This window comes from Lygodium microphyllum, chromosome 21 (assembly GCF_053477565.2).
Source record: "Lygodium microphyllum isolate KBCC chromosome 21, Lygodium_microphyllum_v1.1.10, whole genome shotgun sequence".
NCBI lineage: Eukaryota > Viridiplantae > Streptophyta > Polypodiopsida > Schizaeales > Lygodiaceae > Lygodium > Lygodium microphyllum.
This window is the reverse complement of record NC_141155.1, coordinates 26,184,512-26,210,007: the sequence shown is the minus strand read 5'-3', so window position 1 is coordinate 26,210,007 and position 25,496 is coordinate 26,184,512. Positions and strand designations below refer to the sequence as shown.

The following is a 25,496-nucleotide window of genomic DNA, read 5'->3' as shown; positions in this document are numbered from 1 at the left end:
AGCAATATCTATCCATTTTCTTGTCTCCATATATAGCCTATGAGAGGATGTGTGAATCTATCCAATAGCAACATGTATGTTGTGGGACAAATGGGTGTCCATGTATACTGGCCAAATAGTGAATCCATCATTAGAGAGACACAAGAAAGTGACTCCAATAGAACTCCATCCTTGATCCTAGAGAGAGCATTCGGTGGATCCATGTCCTCAATATCTCAATTGTTAAGATATTAGCTTTGATCACCCGATTTAACTCTAATTAGCTTAGAGAAAGTATAGGGTAGGCAAGCTTGTAGTAAAAAAGTGGAAGGTAGTCAATATCCAAATAGTCATTTATGAAAATCAATATTTCTTCTTACCCTCTACCACTGGTTCTCTAGATGAAGTTAGTGCCGATTTGGAGTATCTATGATGCGAGAGCTCTTATAATCTCTGCCGAAAAGTCACTACATTGAAGAGTGCCTCTACGACTACAAGTGTTGCCCCCAACTCTACTTTGATAATGGGATGTGGGATGGATGTCTTACTCCTAATCATACATGCTATCATCATGATCAATGGCCTTTCCATGTTGTCCTAGTCACCATCATAATAATCTCTCTCTATTCCAGTCTGATTAGTGAGTGGGCTAAGGCACTTGTGGTACAAGCTGCAACCCCATACCTTTGCTCCATGTAGTAGCGTAGATGTGACTATTGTGTCAAATAACTATAGTTTGGTACGAGTCTCCTAGAGTTATATGTGAGCACAGTGACTCTTGAGTGTCCTTAGTAATGCATGACCTTATTTTATACATGCCTTTGATGGCCCTCTCAATGAAAATCATGGGCCAGAGAAGATGACTTCTAGATAGACATATTCCCTCACATGCTCCACTATGTCTCCTCCAAATGTGAACTGGTACATGGCTCTAATCACCCATGTTGCTGATGTATTGAAGACCGTGGTTTTGGTCCCAAGGTTTATGGTGAGGTCTCTGTCTCTATAGAAGTCATGTAAAGCATCCAGGTGACATTGCAATCCCTTTGGTGAATTTGAAATGAAAACAATAACATATGCATACAATAATATCGGTATTAGCATCCCTACTAGGGTCCTCCTTGATCAATGTAATTAGACACTCCGTCTATATATAAAACAATAAATGTAGATGAAAGCATGAATCCTTGATTCACTCCCATGGTATTGTTAGTCCTCTCTAATAGCCGCCAAGTTGCCCATACATGACCTACCACATTGTCTCCTATAATGTCTAGATACCCCATCATATAGCCTTTGGTACTCCTATATCCTGTAGTCTCTGCATAACGTGTGTATGAAGCACTATATTAAAAGCTTTGCAGAAATCTACAAAACAACAATAGATTCGAGCTTGACCCTCCTTGATAATGGTGGAGATATATATATATATAAAGAAAAAATGTGTTTATATCATATAAATGTATTACTAAATTATATCATATAATATTTATACATATTATATAGACATACTAATATATTATTATATTAGTTTTATTATAATGTGATATCCTTTTATTAAAAGTGACAAGTATAATATTAATGATTTGTTTTATTATATTAATTGTATAATATATCATATATGTATTATATCGATATTATGTTATTTTATATGCATTATAAATTATTATATACTATATCAAAAATATGTATTGTTTTATAATAATAATTTAATACATATTATTATATTAACATACTATATATATATATATATATATATATATAAAACTGATAAATACATGATATTGTATTATTAAAATGTATAATATAATACACATGAGATAATATATTGTATAACATATATAATATTATATTAATAATAAGCTTTATTTATTTATAATGTATATTATAAAATATTATACATATATTCATATTATTTATACATGTTGCTTTGAAGCCATTGTAGATTCCACACACATACCTAAAAAGAGAGAGACATTGTAAGTTACAAAGAAAGAGAAAGAGAGAGAGAGAGAGTGTGTGTATATGTGAACCAATTATCTTAGCACCTGAACTATACCTGAAAAATGTAAAGTGCCCTTCCTGTCCTTTGGCAAACGGGTACTATTGAGAGAATGGCTGGTGCTTCCCAGTGGTCGTAGTAACAGGACCAGCGGGTGGGAGTGACTCGTCATATTGCCAAAGGACATCGATCCATGGCTACACAATTACGAGTCTTTGGGCGGCCCTGGCCGGAGCTGAACGAAGGCATCTTGTACGAGGATGTAGTCTCGTCGGCTTCAGCAGGTACTTCTCCTACCTTCTACACGGCTGAAAGATTGAGCCCCCATGAAGCTGCGTGCAGAAGGAACGCAACAGCCAGGGAGGCCGACGAAGAAACTGTACCATTGTGGTTACTAAACGGGCCGTTCCTTGCCCCATCTCCAGCGCCTGTTCAGGATGAACTCGAATACTCAAAAGCAGTTAACACTCTCAATCAGCCTTTCAGAAAATTTGCCTAATTTGCCTTGCGTGATGTCTTCCAACAAGTCATTCGCACTCTCAAACTTCTGTTGAATGCTAGTTCCAGGCTGTAGAGCAACCGCTCAAAGGCACCTCAACGATTCACTCACACCAGTTTTCCCTCTGGTTTTTGTTAAAGAGGCCAACCCAAAGCTGTAAATCCCTACTTGAAAGACAAAAATTCACATAAGCAAAAGGGAGCTTGGGGAGTTGGGAACACAAATTGACGATGTTTCCACCCTCATAAGGTGCCACCAATGATCCATGGTGCTCAAAGTTCTAAGGCTCCCATTATGAGGAGAAGCTATATGTAAGCCCCCATTATGAGGAGAAGCCATATGTGAGCCCGGTTGAGTCGTGACATACACTAGATGAGGTCTATGTGACTAGATGGCAAAAAGGTGACAACGTGACCGGATGGCAAAAAGGTGACCATCGTGGCTCTAATTTTTGGGTTAGACAAAGTAGTTAAGCTGGTAGCAGCCCAAGGCACATTGCATCGAGTTGTGGGGTAAAGGAGGTATCAGGGGTCCCTATTGTTGCTAATAAAAAAGGATGGGACCGTTGTTGGTGGGACCTCATACCTATGTGTTGTTTGTTGAGTTTTCAATAAGCTCAATATGAAAAACAAGTTTACCTTTCCAATGGTCAATGAGTTGTTGAATCAACCATTTGGATGATGTTTTTCACTACGCTTGACTTGAAATTTTGGCTATCATTATGTCAAGATTGCTTTCAAAGACATTCGTATGATGGCATTTTGGATAGTTTGTGGTGCTTCCATCCAATGTTTCAATGCATTTTTTCAAGGTTATGACAGCATGGGTGTTGCAGTCTCTTTTGGGGAAGTATGTTATTGTGTTGCTTGACGATATCTATTTGTACAAGACGTATTGAGATGAGCATTATGACCATCTATGAAAAGTGCTTTTTCTTTTGTAAGAGACAAAGCTTCTCATGAACTTGAAGGAATGCGTCTTTTGACGTGTGCATTTGTTATTTGGGGCACATAATCTTTGCGCGGGTCATTAGTATGGCACTTGAGAAGGTCAAAGTGAGAGTGGCCTTGTCTTGAAGATATGTCAAAGGTGCATATCTTCTTGGGATTGATGGTGTTATATAGTTGAGTACATGAGCACTTGTTGAGGAACGGCATCTTTCCATACAATTTTCCTCAATTCATTCCCATTTTTGGTTTCTATTTCTAGCCACAAAAAGGCTTTCTAAGACCTTCCGAGAGTGTTGGAGTGCTGCTCGAGAGACTTCAATGGGCGAGACTCGAGATTGTTTGTGCCTATATAATTGGTACCACTCATTCATTCCGACACACCACTTCACACTTATTTTGTTCATTCATGAGATCTTTGTCTCTTCTCTCTTCTTCCATCATCTCCATCCCTTCCTGTTGCGAGGCGCTAGTCTTCTCCATCCATAGGGGTGCATTTACGGTGACAAGCTTTTCCTCCATCCATAGGGGTGCGTTTATGGTGACAAGCTCTTCCTTCTTTGGTGGCATCATCATCCACAAGTAGCGACTACTTCCTTAGGCACCGGATGCTTGTGTTTGGTAGTCTATGCTTCTTCTCCATCTTGGCATTAGTCCATCATTAGCAGGTGTCATTATCTCCAAGCCTTGCATCCTTGCATTTGACATCCTGGTGATTCCTCCAAAGTTGACAACCTCCTTCTCCAATTGGTGTCAGCCTCAGAGCCCACGGTTGCTTGTGTTTGGGCAGCTTGACACCTCCTCCATCTTTTGGTGGCCTCCCTCTTCATCAATTGTCATTATTTGGGTTGTTTTCTTTCGTGTTTGATAGTTAACATCCTCCAGGTGTGCGTGTTTTGCAACTCGGATCCCTCTCCTCCACTTGGCGTCACATCCAACAACTGGCGTAAACTCATCAAGCCTACGTTTGCAAATATAGACTTTTTCAGCAGTCTTGCTGCTTCAATCGACACCTCATTATCCTTGTGTTTGTAGGCTCAGAGGTTTCTTTGGTAGTCTTCTTGCTCCAAGGTATCTTTTGTGCTATGGCACCCTTGTATCGGATTCACTTCATTATTTCATTCATTCATCATCTTGTTCATATGAATTTCTCCTCTTCTTAGTGTTTGCCATACACACTCTGTGTTTCTCCTTACAAATCCTACTGTCTCTCTGGTTGCTTAGTCATTTCTTGACATGGTATGAGAGCTAGAGACGCTTTGTGAGCCGCGAAGATTCTTTGCATTGGAGAAGGCAAAGACAGGTTTTAGGTTTCGGCATCAACATCTAATTATTACTCTACTTCCACTGCATCATTAGGAGATATCCTTTTTCTTCCTCCCATCCTTCCTTTTATAGGTTGGCACTCCAATACCATGGCTTCTCCACCATTGACAGATTGCCTATCTCCTGGGTGCTCCTATGGCAATAAGAATGGTCACACCCTTGAAGATTGTCGATATCGATCTTTCTTTTCTACCCCATAGGAGTATATGCGTTTTCCACCAGGTGCTCCTTGTGCTACCTCTCCTTTTTGGGTCATAAAGATTGTTCTGCATTGGCTCTCCACTTACCACATTGAAGGCAATAAGACGTATTCGACGTGCACTAAGTCCTCATGAGCCAATGGAGGCTCTTAAGATTTCACGAGGTGATAAGTCCTCTTGGAGACCACCACATTGTGTGGAGGTTTCCCCCACCAATTTTCAGGTCCAGTGCTTATCATAGCCCACATCTCCTCCATAGTCTACTCCTTTGAGAGTTTCGCGACCGTTTCTCACCCTTGGCTTACCCTGAGCCTTTTTCTATCCCATCCTCTTCTACTTAGGTTTAAGAAGACACCTTTGGGCGCTCTTTAGCTTCTGCTCCTTTTGAGCTCTAGATACATTCTTCAGGATGATTGGTGGTATTTTCTTTATCATTAGACATCTTGACGTTCGTGATTGATGAATTGAAGTCCCTATCTCTTGTAGAGGGGGATCCTTTTCCTTTAGCCTTAGAGGGGGGGCATCTTCTTTTTCTTCAGCTTTAGAGGGGGCTCCTACTTCTCCAGTTTCAGAGGGTTGTAGATAAGGTCAAGGAGTGGATAAAAGAAGCGCATACTCATCTTCAAGATACCCAACCTACAGTTGAGGAAGAGATTGAGGAACTCTCAACCATCAGTCCACTAGCCTCACCCACATATTTGAGGGCAGGAGAGACAGCGTCACTACGTGAATAGTTGTATGGATAGAATGAGAAGACCAGGAATACACAAACAGTTCAAGAACATTGGTAAGGAACCCATGAAGTTGAGGAGGGAAAGAGCAATGGCGGCTTGCTAGTCACACTCATAACAACTCTTGTGACATTGTCATTGGGAGGACTGCTGAGACAAAACCCTGTACTTTGGTAAGAGTTGAAGCAATGACACAGTAATGACTATAAACCACAAGACTTTCCAGACCCCTCCTACTCTTGAAGTTCTTCCCACACAATCTTTTACTTCTAAGGTTTGGCTCTCTTTCAAGCAGTTTTACCTCCATTGAAACCCAATATCTAGAGGATCTATCTTCGATCGGGGCCCTTGGATTTTCAACAATAGCTTTATGACTAGGCCTTCGTATTCCTTCCAACATGGTGTAACGGAGCTAATGGCTTCTCACCTGAGGTTGTGTTTTAGGTTCTACTGCTCATTTGGTCTCTTAACTATCTTCACAGGTCTCCTTCAAGGTGGCATTCTTGGATTACGGGGTGGATCTTCTCTTCAACTCACTCCTCTTTTTTGGGCCTGAGAGGGGGTGTTGAGAAACCACATCATTTTGTACAGTTTTTCTTTTTCATTCCCATTTTTGGTTTCTGTTTCCAGCCCCAAAAAGGATTTCTAGGGCCTTTCGAGAGTGTCGAAGCGCTGCTTGAGAGACTTCAATGGGCAAGACTTGAGACTGTTTGTGCCTATATATTCGGCACCACTCATTTATTCCGACACACCACTTCACACTTCTTTTATTCATTCATGAGACCATCTCTTCTCTATCCTTTCACCATCTCCATCCCTTTCATTCGGCAGGCGTCAATCTTCTCTATCCACATGGTTGCGTTTATGGTGACATGCTCTTCCTTCTCTACTAGCATCATCATCCATAGGCGGCAATTGCTTCCTTAAGCACTAGATGCTTGCATTTGGCAGTGTATGCTTCTTCTCCATCTCGGCATTAGTCATCATCAGTTGGCGTCATTGTCTCGAGGCCTTGCATCCTTGCATTTGACATTTTGGTGCTTTCTCTATAGTTGATGACCTCCTCCAGTTTGCGGCATCCTCAAAGCTTCTCTTTCGTGTTTCACAGCTCACACCCTTTAGGCATTTGTGTTTTGCAGCTTGGACCCCTCTTCTCCACTTGGCATCACATTCAACAACTGGTGTCAACTCATTAGGCCTGCGTTTGTCGATTTAGAGGCTTCTTCGACAGTCTCCCTGCCCTAGGCGACACCTCATCATCCTTGCGGTTGTAGACTCAGAGGCTTCTTCGATAGTCTCTGTGCTCTAAGGCATCTTTCATGCTACAGCACCCTTATATCAAATTCACTTCATTATTTCATTCATTCATTATCTTGTTCATTTGAGTTTCTTCTCTCTTCTTAGTGTTTGCTAAACATACTCTATGTTTCTCCCTTTAAATCGTACTGTCTCGCTAGTTGCTTAGTCATTTCTTGACATGGTATCAGAGCCAGAGGCACTCATTGAGCCGCGAAGATCCTTTGCATTAGAGAAGGCAAAGACATGTTGTAAGTTCAGCATCAACATCTCATGATTACTCTACTTCGGTTGCATCACTAGGAGATATCCTTCTTCTCCCTTTCACCCTCCCTTTTACAGGTTGGCACTCTGATACCATGGCGACTGCCTATCCTATTGGAGTATACGCGCCTTCCACCAAGCACTCCTTGTGCTACCTCTCCTTTTTGGGTCATAGAGATTGTTTTGCATCTACTCTTCGCTTACTACGCTCAAGGCAATAAGATGCATCCAACGTGCACTAAGTCCTTACGAGCCAAGGGAGGCTCTAAGACCTCATAAGGCAATAAGTCCTCTTGGAGATTACCTAACTATGTGGAGGTTTCCCCCACCCATTTTCAGGTCCAGTGGTTACCATGGCCCACATCTCCTCCATAGTCCTCTCTTTTGAGAGCTCGCAAATTTATTTTCCCCATCCTTGCCTCACCTTAAGCCTCCTTTTGTCTCACCCTCTTCTACTCAGGATCAAGAAGACATATTTGGGCACTCTCTGGCTTCTACTCCTTCTAAGCTCCAGATACCTTCTTCGGTATGATAAATTGTATTTACTTTGTCAGTAGACACCTTGGGGTCGGTAATCCATGAGTTGGAGTCCCAATCTCTCTCAAAGGGGGATACCGAGGGGGATCCTTTTCCTTCGCCCTCAAAGGGGGTATCTCCTTTTTCTTCAACTTCAAAGAGGGGGCTTCTACTCCTCAAGTTTTAGAGGGAGACCCTCCTACTCTTGATGTTCTTCCCACACCATCTTTTACTCCTAAGGTTTGGCTCTCTTTCGAGTGATTTTACCTCCATTGAAACCCAATATCTAGAGGATCTATCTTCAATCGGGGCCCTTGGATTTTCAGCAACAGCTTCCAACATGGTGTAACGGAGCTAGTGGTTTCTCACTCGAGGTTGTGTTTCAGGTTCTATTGCTAATCCGGCCCTTGACTATCTTTACAAGTCTCCTTCAAGGTGGCACTCTCGGATTACAAGGTGGATCTTCTTCTCTTCACCTCACACTTGTTTTTGCACTCTTTTTTGGGGCTAATAGGGGGTTTTGAGAAACCACATCATTCCGTACAATTTTCTTTCTTCATTTCCATTTTTGATTTTTGTTTCTAGCCCTAAAAAGGCTTCTGCGGCCTTTCGAGAGTGTCAAGTGTTGCTTGAGAGACTTCAATGGGTGAGACTCCAGACTGTTTGTGCTTTTATATTTAGCACCAGTCTTTCATTCCAATACACCACTTCATGCTTCTTTTGTTCATTCATGAGACCTTAGTCTCTTCTCTCTCCTTCCATCATCTCCACTCCTTGTTATTGCTAGGTGCCAGTCTCCTCCATTCAAAGGGTTGCGTTTATGGTGACAGGGTCTTCCTTCTCTCCTGGTGTTATCATCTCCATAGGTGCTGACTGCTTCCTTAGGCAGTAGATACTTGCATTTGGCAATCTATGATTCTTTTCCATCTTGGTGTCAGTCATCATCAGTTGGCATCATCATCTCGAGGCCCTGCATCCTTACATTTGACATTTTGGTGCTTCCTCCACAATTGGTGACCTTCTCTAGTTGGCATCAACCTCAAAGCCCATAGCAGCTTGTGTTTGGGTAGCTTGATACCTACTCTATCTTTTGGCAGTCTCCCTCTTCATCTTTCACATTTGATAAGGCATTTGCATTTTGCAACTTGGACCCCTCTCCTACACTTGGCGTCACATCCAACAGTTATCATCAACTCATCAAGTCTGCATTTGCAGATGTAGAGGCTTCTTCGACAGTCTCCCTGCTCCAGGGCATCTTTTGTGCTATGGCAACCTTGTATCAGATTCACTTCATTATTTCATTCATTCATCATCTTGTTCACGTGAGTTTCTCTTCTCTTCTTAGTGTATGCCATACACACTCCGTGTTTCTCCCTGCAAACCCTATAGTCTCTCTAGTTGCTCAATCATTTCTTGACAGCACTATGTGCAACCTCTTATAAATGCCACCAAATAGGAGTTGCAATGGACATGGACAAAGGAGATGGAGCAAATAGGGAGGTGTCTCCTCCAAATAGTGTGGGGTATCTAGCTTGGACTATGCCATAGGCTTTGCATTTGTAGATGTAGTGCTCCTTGCTCTCCACCTCCTCCTGGCATAGTTTGCAAATCCACTTAGCTTTGGGAATGTGGGTTGCCCTCCTGGTCTCGATCTCAAGCTAATGAGAGGATATCCTGAGTTGGCCAATGGCTACCCATATCTCATGTGACATGTATAATCTAGGTATCTAGGTCTCTCAATAAAACCATTTGCTATAGTTCTCATATAGTTATCCCTATAGTATGACATCTTTGGGGGAAGATGGTGAAGTCGTCATATGCTCTATGTGCAGTTGATAAAGGTCCTTTTGCATGACCAAGTTTCTCTTAGTGTGGAAGAGGTGTATGAAGGGGGAGTTGGGATCGTACTGAAAAGGGGGGAGGTGGTCCATGTTGAGAATCCATACCTTGTGAGCCACTGCTCAACCTGTGCATACCATGAAGTCTCATGCCTTACTTGAGGTAGATACCTAGAAGCCTCGAAGGCTCTCCTAGATAGTCTATTTGGGTGCATGTCATGTACTCTTTGTATGAAGCTGATGGTTTGGAAAAGGGCCTCCATTATCATATCCCTTGCTTTCTTTCATCTTCTTTGCACTACCTCATAATTGCTGCTTTGTGTTACTAATGACAAGCTTCAAGACACACACTACTCATCTTCAAGTTTCTTCTAGGGGCTTGTTGTGTACATGTTTAGGTTTAGGTGAGGATGCTGCCTCTAGTTGCTTCTCTTGATGCTTGAGTGTTTGCAACTTCAAAGAGGGGTGACATGTAGAAGAAGAAGAATGTATGGTGGTGAAGGCTTCCTCTTTTGCGGTGAAGTCTAAGGCCACACCGACCTTTTTTGCCTTCTAGCCCTAGTGGTGCTAGCTTTGCTCTCACGACTCTCTAGTGCCACAAAGGGAGTGTGAGAGGGTGGTGGAAGTGTAAAGAAATACCCTAATGTAGAAACACAAATACAATCATACGACAAAGCACAAAGGGTTTGCATTGAGGAAACATAGCATATACGACCAAGATTGAAGCAGAAAGACTCAAATAGAGACAAGCAAAACTCAAACCCTAAATGTAAAACGCAAAACAAAAAAACTCAAAACTCAAAACTCAAACACAGAGACAAACACAGAGAGAAGAAACTTTGAAGTGAATGAATGCTTTAAATGAATGTAAGAGTGTACAAAATGCCCAAGGGCAGAGCAATGCAGTGTCGGAGAGTCATGTTCACTGGAGATTGATCCCAAGTACTGTGACCACTAGTTGGAGTGTCGGAGTGCGGGAAACACCAAACGCTGATCACCAAAGTGTTAGGGGACTAAGGCGACAACAGGAGAGGTGTTTGCTGATATAGAGGGTGTGCTGGACAACAGAAACGTAGGTACTGCAGCAATCGCTTGGTGGGAGGGATGGCAATAGCTTGTCGCCTAGTACTAGATGCTGAAAACGCAGGCTTATGAGGTGCTACGATGACATAGGAGATGGAGATCTCGAAATAGCAGGCTGATGGTTGAAAATAGGCTGCTTAGGGATGGATAGTGATGGACTGCAATCGGTGATGGCTAGACAGCAGATGGTAGGTGATTGATAGCTGAAATTTGCACGGTAGACTGAAAAAATTGCACAAAAGGATGAAGCTGAATGGTGGGCCTATTTATAGATGTTGAAGGGTGTACCAAAAATTAGGGTTTTGGGGGACCACTGCAACTCTCTCGAATTGTGCATCAAATTTGTGTTTTTCATTAATTAAGCGTGTTTTGGGGCTATTTAAAAATGCTAATAAGTTGTAAAGCATGCTTTAGCTCAACAAGTAATATCCATTGGAGACGGATTCCAAAGTGCTGTGACCACTAGTCGAAGTGTCGAAGAGAGGAAGACTATTAAACGTAGATCCCAACAGGTGCTAGAGATGCTAACGACAACCTTGGAAGGTGGAAGAGGAAGGTGGTGATACTAGAAGGCTGCAAATCCAGTTGAAGGGGAGACGCCTAGATGAGGAGTGTTGCTAGCTGCCTCCTGGAGCAGTGAAGGCCAAATGCAAGCAGTAGAAGGTCGCTAGAAGGTATGGGAGATCATTGCCAATTATCGCTTGGTGGATGAGTGTCCAAACGCAATCTAGAGGAGGCAAATTGTGTGCTGGCTATGGCAGAAAAGTCCAAACGTAGTAGGGAAGAGGGCACCAATAGTGGCCTACAGCCAGGGAGGAAAGTGCTAGGCATTGTAAGGGCTGACAGAGGAGTGGCAGCAGTCGTGAAGGGTAGATTGTCACTTGGGCGAAGGTTGATGGCTGAAATATGCACTGAAAGAATGAGGTTGAATGGTGGGCAGCTTGTCTATTTATAGATGTTGAAGGGTGCTCAAAAAATTAGGGTTTTGGGGGACCATTGAGACTCTCTCGAACCGCATACCAAATTCACATTTTTCATTAATTAAGCGTGTTTTGGGGCTGGTTAAAAATGCTAAATAGCTGTAAAGCGTGTTTTAGCTCAATAGGAGGTTGGCGAGCATTTGAGCCTCATTCATATACATGTGAAATGGATCCAGAATATAGCTTCCCATATGCATTGATGAAGTCTAGTAGATTGAAATCTTGGAGATGGGATTGACTTCTAAGTTCATGTAGAGCTATTTCTTGATAGAGAGGGCTTGGTTCTTAGTTGGAGCTCACATGAGGGGGACTTTGGTGGTTTGGTTGAAGGCGGGGAATCCATGGTAATGATGTGTTTTTTGTGTTTCTATTTTTAGGGATTGGTATGATTGACATTTATCATTGTATATTTTTTTGTATTGATTACCATGATCTGGGAGGGGGTGTTAGCAGATTGTACATCTCATGGGTTAGAGTGGGCACTTCATTATTTTATGGGGCTGAGGCTGGCTGCCATGATTTTGGGCACCAGTCCTCAGTTGGTTGACTTGCATTAGACACCCTCTATTTGGGTTGGCCGATTTGTCACTTTTCGTATTCTCTATGCCTATTTATAGGCAGGTTCTCTATTGAGCTAACAGTATATTAGCTGCTTTGAAACAACCCAAAAACATGATTAATCAATGAATTAAACCTTTTTATTAAAAAGCCCAATCTTGGATCCTGAGTTTAGTCCAAAAATTTGGGTCAGGTTTGGTCAAATGATGTCTTGGGTCTAGGCCCTAGTCTTGGGAGTCTAGTCCAAAAATATCTGGTCCAGTCCTGGGTTTGAAGTCCAATCTTGGGCCCTCGAGTCTAGTCCAAAGATCTGGGTTGGGTCATAAGTGGGTGGCTTATGAAACAATACTGAAAATAACTATACGCTGGGACTATACTAGGGTTGAACCATGTGTAGCGTTGTTTCATCGATAGAAAAGAAAAGGAAAGGAAAGGAGAACGAGATCTGATAGAACCATGTACAAAAGTGTAGTGGAGACTATGGGTTGTAGCTAGTCTCAAGATCTGCACATGATCTCAGCTATGATGCGGTCCCTAGCTGCTTTGCTAATATGCCTGGTGGTGAGTCTTCGGTGTCTCCCGATAATGGCTTTGATCCGGCTGTGGTGTGGCCTCCTCGGACATGGTCCTGGTAGACGGGGTCGTCGTGCTTGACGAAGGGAAATGGCTCTATCTAATGTGACTCCATGGTGTGGCCTGTAAGGTGTTTGGTGGGGTGGCTCTGTCTGTTTGTCACTGCTCTTTGTGTGTGTCCCTCTGGGTGAGTTGGCCTCCTATCTCGTAGTAGTGCAGTTTGGTGCCTCTTGAGCTCCAGGAGGAAAAGACCTAGGCATCTCTGGTCCTCGTACTCCATGACGCGACAAAGGGGTCCAAATTCATCACGCAAGAGGCAGTGGTACCGTCCTCGTATGTCATAGTATACTGTGCATCTGCATATGTAGTGCTCCTCCGTCTTAGGCTCTCGACCACAAAGCTGGCAAGTCCTATCCTTTGCTAGCGTATTTGTCCATCTGTGTGTCCCCATCTGAAGCCTATGTGAGGAGGTGCGAATTTGTCCAATAGCAACCTGTACGCTATGGGAGAGATGGGTGTCCATATATGCTGGCCGAATAGTGAAACCATCATCAGAGAGACACAAGAAATGATTCCTGTAGAACTCCATCCTCGATCCTACAGGGAGTGGTGGATGGATCCATGTCCTTGCTATCTCAATCTTCAAGATATCAGCTATGATCACCTGGTTCAACTCTGATCAGCTGAGAGAAAGTGTAGGGCAGTCAAGGCTATAATCCAAAGGTGGAAGACGGTCAATATCCAAACGATGTAGGCTCATCCAAATAGCCATCTATGAAAGTGTAGGGCAGTCAAGGCTATAATCCAAAGGTGGAAGACGGTCAATATCCAAACGATGTAGGCTCATCCAAATAGCCATCTATGAAAACCGACAGTTCTTTTCGCCTCCTGCTGCTAGTTGTCTAGATGAGGTTAGTACCAATCTAGAGTATCTATGGTGTGGAAGTTCCCATAGTCCGTGCCAAAAGGTCACTGCCTTGAAGAGTGCCTCTGTAACTATAGGTGTTGCCCCTAGCTCTGCTCTGACAATGGGATGTGGGGTGGAGGGCTTACTCCTAATCATGCGTGCTATTATCATGATCAAATGGCCTTTCCATGCTATCCCAACCATCATAATAATCCCTCTCTACTCTAATCTAATTAGTGAGTGGGCTAAGATGCTTGTGGTACAAGCTACAACCCCATACCTTTGCTCCATATAGTAATGTAGGTGTGACTAGGGTATCAAACAACTAGAGTTTGGTGCGGGGCTTCTGGAATTGTATGTGAGCACATTGACTCTCGAGTGCCCCTAGTGCTGCGTATCCACGTGCCAAACGTGCCTCTGATGCCCCTCTTAACGAAAAACGTGGGCCAGAGAAGGTGACTCCCAAATAGACATATTCCCTCACATGCTCCAGTATGTCTCCCCCAAATGTGAATTGGTACATAGATCTAGTCATCCATACTACTGAAGCATTGAAAACAATGGTTTTGGTCTTCCCAAGGTTCACTGTGAGGTCTTTATCTTTATAGAAGATGTGCAAAGCATCTGGATGGCATTGCAATCCCTCTGGTAAATCTGAAATGAGAACAATATCATCTGCATACAGTAATATCGGTATTAGCACCCCTGCTAGGCTGGCTCCAGCTCCTCCTCTTCGGTCTATGTAATCAGACACTTCATCTATGTATAGACCAAACAATGTGGGTGAAAGTGGACATCCTTGTTTCACTCCTATGGTACTGTCAATCTTCTCTGATAGCCCCCCAGGTGCTCGTACATGATCTGTCACTGCCTCATATAATGCATAGACACCCCATTGTATACCCTTTGGTACTCCAATGTCCTGCAATCTTTGCATGATGCGTGTACGAGGCATTGTATCAAAAGCTTTGCGAAAGTCTACAAAGCAATAATAGATCCTCTTGTCTCGGGCTCGACCCTCCTCAATAATGGCTCTAAGTGTGAGAATATGGTCCAGCGTGGTATATCCTCGTCTGAAACCTGCCTGTTCTTGTGCTCTCTTGCCTTGCATTTCAGCTCACTCACTGAGTTCATACTCCGATATAGATCCATATATCTTGGCCAAATTATGGCCGATCATGATAGTCCTATAGTTGCTAGGAATTAGGGGATCACCACTTTTAAATAGCGGAATTATAGTATTGTTTGACCAACTCATAGGGAAACCTTCACATACTGCTCTATTGAACATATGTGCTAATATGGGTGCTAATATGTCACAAGCATGTGAGAAATGTTCTGATACTAGTCCATCCTCATCGCGTGCCCTCCCATTTTGTAATCTATAAATTGCATCTCTAACCATTTTCCATGTGAAGAAAGACCACTGTGTTGGCCTACAAGCTTGTGGGGGCTGCATAGGTGGCTGTCCTGGCAGGTCATACAATTGTCTCCCATAGTCAAGCCAAGCATCAGGCGATGTAATTTGTATGGAGGGACTATCTTTCATGAAACATCTTCCATGCGCTCTTACTATCCCGCCCCAAAAATAGCTGATATATCTCTGCTTTTGCTTTCGCTAAGTAGTCTCGTTTCTTCTTTTGCACAAGGCGTTTGAAGAATGCCTTTGCTTGGCGATGTGTCTGAGTGCTTGGCTCCACTTCTCTCTGCAAGCGGGGTCAGGTGACTCTACACTCATCATCATACCAGCTATTTTGGGGAGCAGTAGATCGTGTGGGTCTACATCGGGGCAAGGTGTGTGGGAATGCATACATGACTGATCCATGTATGGCCTCTACTAAATCCTACATTCTTCCAACGATCTACTCAAGTCCAATGTATGTAAATTGGTCTGCAGAGAACCATTGTAGATGTGTGAGGTGTCTTTTGTAAAGTAGTATTTGGGATGTTTAGGGAGGCATGGTGTTTCATGTTTCATATGTATAGAAGAGAGCATGAATGTCAAGATAGCACGATCTGCTGCTATGCTAATTGGTCTCTTAGATATCTTAAAGTTTTGGATGTCTAGTATCAATGCTGGTGAGCCTATCAAGTAGTCCATAGTTCTTGCCCCTCCTTTGTGATTCCAACATGTTAGATTGTCAGATCCTAGCCATTGTGGCAGACCATTAAAGATGGCTAGTCTATGTGCACTTCCCAAAGTGAATCGGTGTGTCCCATAGGTACTCACTTCTTTATCTTGGGCTATGCTGTGTAGGCCTATTTCATCTATGTCAATCTCTTTGAACATGACATTATCATGCATATAAAAGTCACTCTGTCTATCTCCAGTGCGTGCATTGAAATCTCCTACTAATAATATGTCCCCAATGCTAGCATATCTCATGATATCCTCATAAAGTACATCATAGGGAGATCCATCTCGTGTGGCATAGGTAGAATTTGCAGGAGGAAAGAGAGAAAGAAAGAAATGGTAATGTCTTTTGAGGTGGAAATCGGCCCATGAGACAAAACCATGTAGAATGCTGATTGTCACTAGATATCAAAGTGTGATGTGCTAAAAGATGATCAGTGATATACTGTGAAAAAATGCTAAGGTGATGTACAAGACAAAAAAATTGCAGATGTAGAGATACAATTGGAGGATGAAGTGGTGCATGCCTAGTTGTGTGGCTGAATAATACATAGATATCTAGTTCCACCCAGTCAGGATTGGTGGGTAGAGTATCTCATACATCCCTAATGAAATAGTACAGGGGTAGCATTTGGATTGGTCCCTTAGCTTTGTTAGGTGTTGCTTGTGTTGCTGGCGGATCTTGCTCAATGCTCTTTGGTGTAGCACCTGCATTTGGTACCCTTGTATCCATGGTTGGCGTGCTGCTTTAATCTCCTGAGCTCTCTGGACTATCACCCCTCTTTGTATAGGCGCTGGGTGTGTGGTCACTGTCTGGAAGGAAGATTGATGTCCCCCTCTCTGTATAGTTCCTATCTATTAAAATTTATGTGCGGAGCCACTGAAATTTGACTAGGAACTGGTCCAAGCGGCGCTAGTCCGGGGACTCCATGACTAGTTTGAGAGTTGAATTCATAGCAAAGTCCACTAAAAAAATTAGTGACAGCAGTAAAACATGTCCAGAAGAGAAGTGGCTGTATCACCAAGCTGACAGTAAAATTACTGCAATGAGCAGTGAATGTAGCTACGGGGCTGAAATGACTGAACTTCCAAATATGCATAGGCTCTTTGATTCCAAATTCTCCAAAGAGCCGAAAATGTTGCGCAAGTGAAGAATTTGGTAGATATTGAGATAGCTGATACCAATATTGACCAAATAACCAGAAGAAATTGCCAAATTTCTATCTAGGAAAGTGGGCATGCAATTATTGAAAAAGTTGATGCATGTAGAGTTGCATCCATTTTTCTCAGGTTATATGTCAGCAGTGTATACTCTTATTACCTCTGCATCATTAGTCATTGTCTAGCTCCACTTGAGTTTCTGTTCATCTTGTTTGTTTAGTGAGAGCAATGAAGTGTTGTTTTGAGGTTTTGCTTACAAAAGGTGAAAACCATACTTGTACCTTGATTCTAGCTCTGAATGGTATCATTTTATTAGCTTTTGACAAGTGTTTATTGGTCATAGCGATGGACTACTATATTCATGTCACCTCAATCCAAGTTGTTTTTAGGCTCATGCCATTGCTTTTCTGCTGAGTACAGTTCTTTCTATTAACTAACCAAATTGCATGCCCCTAGTGCTTCCATGTCAGTGGTTTGTTATAATCGTTTTGTTGCAATGCATAGTCTATTCTGTTTTTTTGATGCTTAGAAAAGACTCATTTAATGTTGGTAATCAATCAGGTTGGAGTTTGCTTGATTATTACTGCTCAAAGTATAATGTGTCAGCTCCTAAGGAAGGGTGAGTCCAGTCCTTTGCATAATTTATAATTTGATACTAGGGAACCTGTCTGTTTCATCTTTAAACATCGCGCTTCCTTCGTTAAAAATGACATTTCAAATGAAACTTAGTAAATTTGTTTAATGTCAGTATTCACCCAAAAGTTTCAATAATGCCAGTGGACATGTTGAGAAAATGAGCTGTTTGCAAGATTGTGGGATTAACATTCTAGGGTTGAGATCTTTTTGAACCCTTAAAAAAAATTTCCTTCCAACTTCTCTTCTATGTAGCTCCTTTCTTTATGAACGTGGTAATTGGTCCAAATTGATCTGAAACTCCAAAATGACTCTTCCAAAGGTATGCCTTTATCAATTGATAGCAAGTTCAATATATTTGCCTTCAAGTAAAGGAGGCTTCAGATGATGTATGAACTGCTTATACTGGCAATTGCTGCCAAGTATCAAGAACTCTAATCTAGCGATTCGTCTTGAGCAAATCATGGAACCAAGATGAAATACTTCTAGAGAAGTAAGCATACCTAATTTTATTGAAATATAATAACCAGTAAGTAAAAAATAGTAAGAGACTCAGCATATTGGGTTGATACCAAGTTACAACAATGTAAACGTTCTGATGCAACAAACAACTAGAAAACAAGCTGCATCAAGCATTTCTTTTGCATGCATGTGGTAAGAGCGAGTCAAAACTGACTTAAGATCAAAGCTTAATTAGTTTCCATCAAAGATAAAATAAAAAATACGCCGAACTAATTGAAACTCTGAAGACCATGGACCAATGGCAATGCTGTGATACTAATTGTCATAGACCAAAAGGTATCCCTAAACAAGCTTAGACAACAAACAAAAAAAGTGTGAAATCGTCATAGATGGAACACAATACATGGATGTGAGTTGGCCTCTCATAAGAGGGCACGAGCTAGCTCCCATGCAACCCCATCACTATAGCTTAAAAACTTGGTTCCTAACAACAACAGTTTAGATCCTTACAGCGATGATCTAAGTAGACACTATCAAAGGACTGTTGTCAGTCTTGGTATACTTTATGATCATTGGATTATAGATACACAATCAATAAGATTCTTGATAACCTGCATTAATGGTGGGTCTAAAGTTGTCCCTCACCCAAGTTGGCCCTTGATGTTGTATAATATCAAGAAAAGCTCATTTGTTCATCTTGCTCAAATGAATAACCAAGAATTTAGGTATCTTAGTGTTAGTCTTATTTCAGGACTCCTACCTACTATTGTTGACACATTTTTTTTCTCAAAACTTATGTTTGTATTCAAAATTTATGCTGCAAGTTTGGAGTGAATGATTTGCAATTTTTGGGAGAGGATGGTTTGGTTGATGGTTTGCACGTGCACATGCAACTCTATAATGAGAATGCTGTTGGATGGTTGATTTTTTGTTTCCTCAAAAGAGGTCCTATTGTTTTGTTTTAGGTGCAGAGGTCAATATTCATATTAATAATTCATAGTCAATTACTCTTTATTGGATTTTTGTGTAGGTGGCTCCAGAGAATACAAAATGGGCAGGTGATTAGATATCTCAATATATTTTTGTGTAAAAACTCTTAACAAATTCAAAATTTTACAAAATCCAATCTTGTTCTTTTCGAGGAGTCTATGACAGATCAAGGTTAATGGCATGGTTGTGAGAGCTCCAAATGCTCTAATCAGGTAGTTTTCTTGACATAGTTGGCATTTATATACTTCTATGGTTGGTTGAATCCTGCTTATCATACTTTGCATCTGATATGGATCAATCATACTTATCATTATTTGGATCTTAAACCATGTAGGTAGGTTTGATTTAAAAGATGTCATGTTTTGTGGCACAAATTCATACTAGTATAATATATTATTTGTGCAAGCAACACATCTGCTCTAATTTTTATTAAGAGATCAAGGCAAATATGTGATAGAGGTAGGAATGATTCCCTCGAACATCCTCACAATCACAAGTTGCGCCTCTATTGAGGACCAAGCAATAGTCTTTGTCTCACTATCATAGTCCCTCCTACCATCCTAAGGACTCTCCCCCAAACCTCTTGAGCTCTAGGGCAGTCCCATATGCAACGTCTCTATGCCACTTTTGGCCCTCCACATGTAGCACAAGTGTTTGATCCCTACCATAACCAATCCAAGTCCCAACCACTAAGCTCCTATGTGCTAATAACCATAGAGAGAGTGAAATATTCTTTGGTCTAAAGCTATCATTCAATCTCCTCTAGACGTTAGACAGGAAGGCTAGTGAGATTTGTGAAAAGGAGTGGTATGTTGAATGCAGGCAAACACAAAATGAATGACAATACGATGAACGTGACCTTTAGAATGCTGTGTGAGAGTGATTGAATAAGAATAGAATGATACGAGGAGGGCCCTCAAACCTCGTGTGTCAAAGATTGGGGATGAGGTGAATGAGAATGATGTTGGATAGTGTCATACTTGTGATGGGTCCTGAAATGCAGCAACAGCAGCAGCAGTCTACCAAGGATGAAGATGATGTGGGCAACAACAGAGGGAGCATAATGCAGTCCTCCGGAGTGTGCCTGATGTTAAAAATGATGTGGATCAGCAAAACAAAGGCTATTAGTAAGGTCAAAATGCAACTATCCACGTGTGCAGGTCAACAATGATGACAGTAGGCTGAGGTGATGATGTCAGCTGGGTGGTCAGTCTCCAATCAAAATGCAGCAGTAGCAGTCCAAATCACAGTGCGATAGCTCCAAGACGATGACATCAGCAGGGTGGCAGGCTAAAGATGACGGACACAGGCAGGGTGGCAGCTGGAAGTCAGAGGAACCGCTACTCTGACACTAGTAGTGGTTCCTCTGACTGAGTCCATAATAACCAACTGCACTGGTGCATGGTTTGATAAAGTGGTCCCTTGAACAAACCCCTTTTTGATTGGCCAGTCATTCATGTAAAACCTATCTATCTGGGAGAAGATCCTGGCTCTAGTTGTTGTGTCTCTTCTAGAGAACTAAGGAGAAGTTGCTGATCTACCAAATTCTGAGATGAACCAGGGGTCTTGTTCGTTGCTGATCTGGAAGACAAAATCTTCCCAAGCCACCTGCTCTTCTCCTATATAATGTCACTGCATTACCCTTTCTATCCTTCAAAGACAATAGGAGTCCAAAATGTGAAACCCGGTCCTAGCAATAGCTTCCCATTGGACCGGGAAATCCTCTCTTCCGAGAGGTGGTGCTCTTGTAGCATAAGGACATCCATTGACAATGCTCTACGAAGAGCCATCTCATGATGCCTCCTCCTTGAAACAGCTGTCCACCAAAGCCTTGAATGTTCCATGCAAGGATCCTCATGGGGAGCTTCTAAGTCTCTTGGACTGATGTGGTTCCCTGTCCCATGCTTGTCTCTTCTGCTGCGTGCTATAAACTTTGTCCTATCTTATTACTGCAATCTCTGCAGCCTCACGAAAGAGGGGAACTCAGTGGAGTCTATGGAATCATCTGAATCTATATCCAACTGGTCCTTGCTACCTCCCATCCTTTGATGTGTAGCCAGGATCTGTGAGACCAAATGGAAAGGCACAAGAAGAGGACGTTTCTAGAAGCAGAGCACTTCTCACATGCATGTTATACCAGTGCCAATATTGGCACAAATGTTCAATAGGGCTGTTTGTGAGCTATTCCCTAAGATTTGGTTGGGGTCCATACAATAGTTCCATTGTTTAAAAGCAGTGATCCTTTACTCCATAGTAGCTACAGGACCATCCTGGTTGGCCACACATTGGCCAAGATATATGGATCCATATTGGAACATGAGCGTGGTGCATGGGCTGAGAGGGAGATTAAAGAGCATAGGGACAGACTGGTCTTAGACACGGATACACCACATTGGATCATATCCTGACACTCAAAACAATCACTGAGGAAAGGCAAGGCTCCAGGCAAGAAGATCTGCTGTTGTTTTGTAGACTTCCGTAAGGCATTTGATATAGTACCTCGAGTATGTTTCATGTAGTGATTGCAGGAAATTGATGTACCAGACGGTATGCAGTGGAGCATCTATGCATTGTATGAGAATGTGATAGCCCCTATACACACATCCAGAGGGATGTTTGAAAGAATTAATGATACCATTGGAGTAAAACAAGGATGCCTGCTCTCACCTACATTATTTGCATTATACATAGACGAGGTGTCTTAATAAATTGATAGGGGAGGAGGGACTCGAGCCGGAGTATTGATATTGATATTACTTTAGGCTGATGGTATTGTACTTATCTCTGATGCACCAAGGAGATGGCAGCCACCACCTGGATGCATCACACACTTTTTGTAGGAATAGAGACCTTTTTTTTCCAAGAAAAAAGAATTCTATTAATAACTCCTTGGAGAAAAACCCCCTGAGGTAAATACAAAGTACAAGGAACTTTGTGAAAAGTAACCAAGTACATAAAAAATACAATGGTTGTGTGAACAACCGATATGGTGGGCTAAAATGCTAGAACATTTGAGGTGGCGGAATCCCAAATTTGTAGGGAAAGCTCTCTTTTCTTCCTCATCCTCTCAGAGCTGCCTTGCATCGTCTCCCATCTTCCACAGAGAGTTGTGGACTATCTCTATCCAAATCCTTGATAACGACTCCCTAGTGGATATAACTTGTTTAAAGTTTGACAGTGTGGGTTTGTTCGGATGTATAGTATTTATGCAGAAGCTACTTGTTGTACTTATGGATGTCTTCCTTGTGTGTGTATTGGGTCCTCACCATATCCAAGCCAAGTGTCTACTACTAAACTCCTATGTGCTAGAAGCCATAGAAAGAGAGATATCTTCCTAGGCTTGAAGCTGTCATGTAGCCATGTCCAAGAAGCAGATGTTTAGCTGCAATTTCAGTCTCAAGTATTGATTACAGCATATACATGAATCAAATCTGATACATTTGCATTAAAGACAGCTCCCACTTCAGCAATACACCACCAAAATTCCCAAATGCAATGACCCAAATGCTGTATTTACCACTGCTTCACTGCATAGTGAGTATTCAGCAATACATGTGCCAAGAGAAGCTGCCCTTTTTCAACATTCGAAGCATCCAAAACTCAAAAGACTCCCACTCAGCAGTGAATTTGCTGCAAATTTCATTGTCCTGTCTCAAATCGACTCAAAATATATCACCAATGTGAAAAGCCCCAAAATTTTTGCAATGAATCTGCTCCAATTGCATCAATACATCTTCCTGAGCATCAAGTATGGGCGAATATTGCAGAAATTTCACGAATTCTGCAAAAGCCCCAAATTTCGGGGTTTAAGAGTGCACAAATTTCCAAGAAATCGGCTCAACCAAGCAAAAATTTCAATTGAATCGGAAAATCCCCAAAATTCCCGAGACTCGTGCACTCAATGTTTGCAATTTATGGTTCAAAAATCATTGAATCATGTGTTTGGCACCAAATCTGGGAAAAGCCCCAAATTTTGAGAAATAGATTTGCACAGATTTGTGGTCTGTGTTTGCATGCGTGAACACCAGGGAGGAGAGAGGAAGCCAAAAGAAAAAATTGCAGATTTTAAAAATGGCGTTGACCTGCCCGTCCCTGGCCCCTGTTGGCCATCACGCGTTTCGCGTTTGATGCCTGGCCTTGTGGATTGTAGCCGCCATGCACTGGTCAATGTGTTAGTCCCCATTGACCTGCCTTCATCTGTCTCTGACGCTCGCCACACATACTACCTTCGTCAGTCCGTTTGACCTGCTCCCAGCAACTCACGTTGGTTGTTACGCTTGCAACAACACTGTCGCCTCTGCACCTTGGTGCCCGTTAGTCTGTCAACACACACCTTAACAGTATTGTCGCGTCTGCAGACTGGCCTGACGATTGTTTCTGATTACAACTAGTGTCTATGCACCGATTGTAACTTTTTGTGAACCAATGCTCTCATACCAACAGTGGGAGAGTGGGAGTGAGTCGATAGATAGGTATGTATGAGTGTGGTACACACAAAGAATAAAAGAATGTATTTATACTTAGGGTATGGTACACTTACACCCGCTAGGGTGAGTTCATGTGTGTGAAGTAATATATACACGGGAGAGTGTAAGGGCCTTTACACCCAACATTTACCCCGACACACATCCTGAGGTAGCAAACAAGCGGTACAATAGCATTTAATTGCTGTTACAATTAGATTAAACAGTTTTTTTCGGGAAATTTTGGTAAGACTCAGCATTAAGTTGCTGTAATTTGTACTTTTGAGGGCATGCATTACAAGGCAAGTGTGGTATAGTAGTGCATTGTTGTTATTTCTTGGTTGAGTGTTGATTTGGGTCAAATTGGACACACTTTGGCATTTGTGTGACAATTTGGAACTTGTTGCATAATCCGGAGGGGATTTTTGGTACTTTGAGGAGTACAATCTATACTTCAATAGAGAAGTATTTGGTTGTAGATTTTTTTCCATTATTGACAGCATGGCACGTCAGGGGACTAATGATCAAAGCAACATCCTTGGTGTCCTCACTTAGGGGGACAAACTTGGTGGATCAAATTACCTGTTGTGGAGTTTTATGGTCCGTAAGCTTCTTGTAGTGAAGGACTTGTGGGACTATGTTACAGGTGATTTGCAGCGACTAAGAGGTCTTGCATCTCAAACACCTTTGCATATCGCTAGAGGATAGGCTGCTGGTGCTGCTGCCCCTCCTTCCCCTCCTATCGAGGATTAGAGGAGACCGGACTCAAAAGATGCACATGCACTTTCTTTGATTGCCTTGTTAGTGAAAAGATCGATCATTCCACACATTTGGTCTTGTAAGATCTCAAAATCAGCATGGGATGTACTTGAGTGTATGTTTGTAGCACGCAATGAGGCCTGGATATCTTATCTCCGTAGAGAGTTGGCCAATGTGAACATGGATGAGGGTAATAGCATGACAAATCATCTTACAGGATTTGCATGAGCAGCTACTCAATGTGGACGAAATCATTTAGGATGCTGAATTGGTAAACATCACACTGAACTCTCTTCCAAAGTCATATCTTGGTTTCCACACTTCTTTGATGTTGTCTTTGAGGGGGGGCAACAGAGCTGTTAGCTTGCTCTATTTTAGTGTCAGTCTGTCATCTTGTGGTTGTGAGCTCCTGTCAGAGTTTGGCAGGAGACAAAGGAGCTGTGTCAGTTTAGGTATTGCTGTTTTTGTGTGGCAGTCAGCCTTTAGTGGCTGCTTTTTGGCCAAGTCGCCCAGATTTTGGCCAATCGGCCAGTTTTGTGGCTGGGGGGACTATATATATAGCAGCCGCCCCATCAGCCATACACATTCTTTTTGGAGATTCAGCATAGTCTCTCTCCTCTCCCACTCCGGCATTGGTTCTGCCTTTGTTTCCGGCCTGATCTGGTGCCCTCACTGACGCTTCAGGCTGTGTGCAGGGACTGATCAGTCCATTTCAGTGTATTCAGCATTCATTTCAGTCAGTGCAGATTTTCTTCCTTTATTCTTTGCTTTCTCTCTCTCTCTCTCTCTCCTCTGTGTTCGTGTTTCTTCTTCCGTTACGCACTCTCACATGGTATCATTGCCTAACTGAGAGCACGGAGGATCTTCCCTGACGGAGAGACACCATCCCCTTCTTCTGCTGCTGTCGATTCCTTCCCAACAGCCAAGGCAGCTCATACTGGCGCTTCAACCCTTGTGTTTCCTGCAGGCGGCTGTTTCTGAGGCTGCCACGTCATCAACACTCCTCCAGGCTGCGTTTTGCTGTTCTGGAGGTCGTTCCACCTTCTGTGGGCCCTTTTCTTATAGGCGCGAGTCTCCCAGGCTGCGTTTTGGTGCTCGGCGGTTTCTGTCTAGGTGATCTTCATCAAACATCATTGCGTTTTGCAGCTCTAGGTGTTTGTAGGCCTCCACAGCTTGCGTTTTGGTGGTTGGTGAC

At 42.4% G+C, this 25,496-nt stretch overlaps 1 protein-coding gene across 9 annotated transcripts in view; it reads left to right on the top strand.

The window, feature by feature from the left end:
* Positions 1–2,031: 2,031 nt before the first annotated feature.
* LOC148017831 (Pseudouridine synthase family protein) overlaps positions 2,032–25,496 on the top strand; it is a 147,225-nt gene continuing 123,760 nt past the window's right edge. For 2 of the 9 annotated variants that reach the window (XR_015687786.1, XM_087662317.1), the window contains exons 1-4: positions 2,032–2,265; positions 17,556–17,613; positions 19,120–19,147; positions 19,245–19,291. Coding sequence is in view for 6 of the 9 variants with exons in the window: in XM_087662317.1 (XP_087518443.1) it covers positions 2,175–2,265; positions 17,556–17,613; positions 19,120–19,147; positions 19,245–19,291 (224 nt within the window). In the remaining 3 variants the exon portion in view is untranslated. Of the gene's footprint in view, positions 2,266–17,555; positions 17,614–17,882; positions 17,950–19,119; positions 19,148–19,244; positions 19,292–25,496 lie in introns of all 9 variants that reach the window. The other 7 variants (XR_015687787.1, XR_015687788.1, XM_087662316.1 and 4 more) reach the window with 5 other exon arrangements.